Consider the following 5545-nt stretch of genomic DNA (forward strand, 5'->3'; position numbering starts at 1 on the left):
CACACACACACACACACACACACACACACACACACACACACACACACCTGTTGCTTGTCAAGTCAAATCTTGATACAGATCACTTTGAACCGCGGAGAAGCCGTTTATTTAATTAGAAAACCTACAGAGTTGCCCATTTATAGACTACTTCAATGTATCCTGGATACACAAATAAATTGCAATGAATGTATTACAATCGTGAATCGCAGGCTGCGGTGTGATCGGCCATAGATTACTCAGATCATCCTGAACGAGGGTTACGTTGATGTCAAGGACTTTCTCTTAATCACTTGTTAATCTGCGATTAATCAGGTTTCCAGCGGGGCTAGAAGATTCTGACGGGCAACCAGGCTTACCATATTGTGTCAGGTTTAAAACTTAAAACTGAGAAAGGGGGAAGAAAAATACTGCTGCAGAGAGAAAAAAGGAAGTAGTCCAACAGAATAATGCAAAGCAAATATGGGAAGATGGAGGGGAGGTTGGAGATGCGTTTACCTTGAGAAAGGGAATAACAAAGGGCCGTAAAGGGAAGTTTGTGGCCTCCTGAAGCCGCGAATGGAACTCCTCAATGGTGACTGTCGAATTCTAGGAGAGAGGGAAAGTGACGTTCAAGAAGCCAGTCAATCCAAGTCACAGTTAGAGGATGAAATGCCGGATAGATAGATAGATAGATAGATAGATAGATCTTTTATGAGACATTATCTTTGACACAAGAACTTACCACGAGGGCCAGAACGAGGCTTCGGACGCTGTCTCCGATCTCAGGAGAGATGTCGTTGCCAAACTGCTGCAGCGTGGTCAGGAAACGTTTCAGCTTGCTCAGCTGGCGAGCCCCGCACGTGGCCGGCAGCTGCTGGTTGGCCAGCGATGAGGAAGAGGAAGAGGATGGTCCATTGCTGTAACGCTGCGGTGGAGACGGCACTGCATTCAGGGTTGGCGGGGAATGATGATTCCCATTGGTCACTGAGGAGTAAAAGGTGAGATGAAGAGGGGGGGGAATTAAGATAATAGAGTGGACCCATGCTTTCAAGCGCTTCTAAGACAAATCTACCAAATGAACACAAAAGTTTGAGGAGGAAACATCAGGAGAAGTAACACCACAGGCTTGCCGGAGAATAAAATTAAAGAAACTAATTAATAAAGAAGATAATGTGAGAATGACCCTTACATGCTGTGGTGGAAAAGGAGGCCGGGCGAGGGCCGCTGTGGTTGACTGAAGGCAGGGGTGGCATAGTGGAGCTGCTGCTGGGGGCTGATCTAGAATGAGTCTTAGCATCCACAGGAGAACCGGGCATGGCAGGGCTCTTCTTCTCTCTACTGTCTGCAGAGAGAGAGAGGTCAGCAGTCGGTCCAAAACCAAAACACTTTAAAAAAAAAAAAATATTTTCACATTGTACCATTTTCTCTTTATTAAATGAACAGCGCGCGCGCACACACACACACACACACACACACACACACACACACACACACAAAATGAGGGTTTAAAAAGATAATCATCTGATTGAAAGCCATAAAAAGAAATTGAATTCATTAAAGCGTCCACATGACAAATAAACAAGCAAACAAAAAGAGCACTTGTGCTTTCCCTATGAGCTCAATAGTTTAAATCAATTCAAAAGCTTCAGGGCCATAGCCACAAAAGAAAACAAAAATGTGCCCCCCGAACCCACTTCACATCATACAACACTTACTGCCGGGACATCAACCGCCCTGCCTCCCCCCCCCCCCCCCATCAAAGAGCCAGATGTCTAAAGTTTAGCCCCTCACTCCCAACCATTCAGATCAATAACAGAAGAAACGCTGAAGAAGTCCATTGTGTGGGAGAAGAATGCCCCGTTATTGAGCTCCCCGGCAAATGGGGGGGGGGGGGGGGGGGGGAGAGACAGAGAGAGAGAAAGGGACGGGGTTATTTCACGCTTTACTAACAAGATCGGCAGAGCTTTTGAATGTTAAACGCAACTTCTCAATGTGCTATTGAATGAGACCACCAGATAAGGAGTATTGAGAAAGTGAAATGGCGGCAGGGGGGGGGGGTATGGTGGTGGAGAGATGTGGGATCAGAAGGCGTCTTTGTCTCCCGCAGATCCATGAAGGCCGGGTCCCGTCTCCATTTAGAGTGGATCAGACTTTTCTAACTGCTTCAAGAATGGCCGATTAATAGACAAGCACGGCCTCACGGGTCATGGGTCGGCAGAGAGCAGCTTTTTAAATGTGGTTTCATGGTTTTAGGACTTTGGCTTCAATGGCACCCATTATATCTTTTTCACAGCTATGAACTCTGCATGGCCTTGAGCCACAGGGACCCAGTTTATAAAGGAAGGTCTAAGCCGTCAGTAGGTAACGCATGAGAACTCGGAAAGGAGGAATAACACCCATTGGATGAATAGAAGGCATTTTAGATTTTGTGAATGCGAAACAAATATGGAAAAGCATACAGAAATCAATACCTTAACAATTCAGAATTATACGTTAAATTACACAAGCATGCACACATAAAAGAAACTTTGGCAACGAATCTCTCAGCCCTGCTTGCCTTTCCTAGAGTCTGCACACGTTCTCAATCTGCCCTGTGAAACTCATCTGTCATGCCTGCAACTCATTATACAGCTTTCACTGCTCTTCCTTCTGTTTTGCAGTCCACTTCGACCCGCTCTCTCGTTCTTTCTCAGCCCTGTGGCCTGCCTGCCATCGCTTCACCTGTTCACCAACACAGGGGGGGGGGCAGGAAGGAGGGATCAACGCAGACATTTGGACTGTTGTACCCACCACACACACGGCCTGCCAGTGCACCGCAGGAAGCAGCCCGCAGCACACACACGCACACACACAGGTTCCAAAGCAGCTCCGCACACTCCGTCCGTATGGCCAGGAAATTAGACTGACATCTCAATAACAGAACCAACGGGGCATATGGCCTTTAGTGTCAAGACGGTTACCATGTAAACAACTTCATATGATGTTGCATGGGGATGTGTGCACATGTTGACACATTATCAACAGCTCTCCATTGGCAGCGACCGGTTGTGTCCAAATTGACTGTCATCCTTGTAAAGCTTCTTGTAGGCCTGTTGTGTTTGACCGACAGATCCACATGACGCCACAGAACACAAACATAATGTCTTAATAACGTACCCCGTGTCCGCATAGAACTGACAAATTAGGTCACAGCCATGTTGGAGCAATCTTGAGATGCGGCAAGGTGCGTTGACTCGTTTGCCGTGCCAGAGGTAATGGCCAATATGGGAGACAGCAGGTGTAGGTGTGCGTGTGTGTGTGCATGTAGAGTGCTGACAGCCCACAGAGAATTGCCTCTGCTTGTCAATTAAGGCAGCGTACATAGCTGGATGACTTCATCTGGCTGACGAGCACCTGAGTCCATCTAATGTAGTCACAGGAGGCAGCTGTTACAGCAGCCACAAAACACACACACACAGTGTACAAAGTGGTCTAATGTCAACTCAGGTGAATGTTGGCTCAGAGGCGGATATGGGGTGTGGGGTGTTTTTAGTCTAAATGCCACCTGTCATCTTTGCTCACATGAATCAAAGGCTTGTCACTACACATCAACAGGATTACATGGAAATGCCACGATGCCTAGACAACACTTTGAAGGAAAGCTGGAAAGACCGACGCATACTGAATACAAAGCTGAAAACCAGAAGTCTTCATCGACTCTCTTTAAAAAAAAAAGAAACGGAAAATAAGTCTAAACTCTGCTCACCGTTTCATGCTGCAGCTCTTCCTGTTGTCTTCTCAAAAAAATGTGGAATAGACCTAAATAACAACATCTAATCTTCAGCTTTCTGAGTTGCTTTTTACATCAGTTGTTGCTGCACGGATGGGAAAGTAGTGTGCGTCTGTGGGGATGACTGCCGTTGCTAGCCAGGTGTTCCTTGTTTGTTCAGCTTCAGGTGACGCTCGTCTGCATTAAAACATTTAATCGGCTTTAATTGCCTCTGCCTCTGCAGGTGATGATTTAGAATGAGGCTCATGACGACACAGAGAGAGATCAGAAATAGAAAAACAGAAGAGGGATATTCCCACCGTGCTACAACTGTGACTGAAGGCAATCTATTAAAAAATTATATCTGAAACAAGACATTAATTTACCTCCTTCCAGGACGTGAAGATGGATAACCTACTTTCAATCGGTGCAAATAAGTTACTCTCGATGTGTTGTAGAAATAAATGTGTTGAGTGTTAGGGTTTATTAAGCTCCTGGTTTAACTCTGAAGTTGAAACTCTCCGGCGGCTGTGAGTCACAAGGAAAGTGTGTGCAAGGGTGTGTGGCGGTGTAGGCCTGTGCGTGCTGCTATCGCTCTCCTGTCACTGTAGAGGAGGCGAGAGAAGACGTAACACAGGCCTGACTCATTTATCAGGGAGCAAAAAAGACAATTGGGAGCAATGTGCAACGCTACAACTATGTGGGCCCAGTTAACACCCACAGACACGCACAGCTAAGGAATACCGCTCAATGGAAGACGGAGCATGTTTAGTCATAGCTTAGCACAAACACTGGAACAAGAAGTAAAACCAAACTAAGTTACTGTTTTGTAAAAATAAAAAATGGTACACAGAAACTCCAAAGCTCTCATGAAAAACATGTTGTAACTTGCATTTTTTAAATATTATTAAAGAAAACTAAACTTGTGGGTTTAGTGAGTTAGCTTACGCACTGTAGCTTTTTGACCAACATCAGTACAAACGCAGCAACTCAGAAGTAATGTCCTCACTTTCCCAACCCTGAACAAAACCATGGGTGTTTCGGTGGGTAGCTTGACGGCTACCGAGCCAACACATTCAAATGATTTAGCTGTGCTGCAGGCTTGTTTCCCCTTCTTTTAGGGGTTGGTTAGCTTTCTTCATCCGCTTTCTACTCTTTGTGTCAAGCTAGGCTAAATATACTGGACCATGGGTGTACAGAGATTCAAATCAATCAACTTTGTAACTCTTTGTAACTCTCATGCATCAACAGAAGTCGGTGTGTTTCTTGGACGTATGAAAGAATTATCCATAAACCCCAAACTCACACCACTTGAATAAAACAAAACAATAATCCCTCATTTTAAACAGAGCCCTCAAATGATCAGCAAAGAAGACACCATCTCCACTAAAACAGCAGAGAGCAGACAAACGGCAATAGATCTGAGAATGAACTCGGGGGAACAACATTAAGACTCTAGAGTAAACAGAAAATAATGGTGAGACATGGAGTGAAAAAAAAATGATTAAGTGTAAAAGATTAAAAAAAATAAAAACATACGAGAATTGTTTTGAAGCTAAGGGCAAAAAAAGGACAAGCTAGCAGCTCCCTTAGCACCCATGCAACTGATGGGCACTTCTCTCTCCTCCTCCTCCTCCTCCTGTACCATATGGATCTAATCGGCCAAGAGCTGGCCAGCTGGGACCTCCAACAGTCACCTGTGAGGGAGGAGGAGGGGGGTGCAGAAGGGACGGCTGGAGCTTCCTCCGCTAAGCCAAGGCGGCCCCTCCTCCACACACACACACACACACACACACACACACACACACACACACACAC

General features: G+C 45.7%; 1 protein-coding gene across 3 annotated transcripts in view; it reads right to left on the reverse strand.

The window, feature by feature from the left end:
- Positions 1–5545, reverse strand: part of cbfa2t2 (CBFA2/RUNX1 partner transcriptional co-repressor 2) — a 35221-nt gene that overhangs the window by 8662 nt on the left and 21014 nt on the right. For 2 of the 3 annotated variants that reach the window (XM_031863012.1, XM_031863098.1), the window contains exons 2-4: positions 1169–1321; positions 722–963; positions 496–585 (exon numbers count right to left, since the gene is read on the reverse strand). In XM_031863012.1, coding sequence (XP_031718872.1) covers positions 496–585; positions 722–963; positions 1169–1321 — 485 coding nt within the window. Of the gene's footprint in view, positions 1–495; positions 586–721; positions 964–1168; positions 1322–3724; positions 5540–5545 lie in introns of those variants that run through there. The other variant, XM_031863186.1, reaches the window with a different exon arrangement.

This window comes from Anarrhichthys ocellatus, unplaced genomic scaffold (genome assembly GCF_004355925.1).
Source record: "Anarrhichthys ocellatus isolate YVR2014 unplaced genomic scaffold, GSC_Weel_1.0 scaffold1, whole genome shotgun sequence".
Taxonomy (NCBI): domain Eukaryota; kingdom Metazoa; phylum Chordata; class Actinopteri; order Perciformes; family Anarhichadidae; genus Anarrhichthys; species Anarrhichthys ocellatus.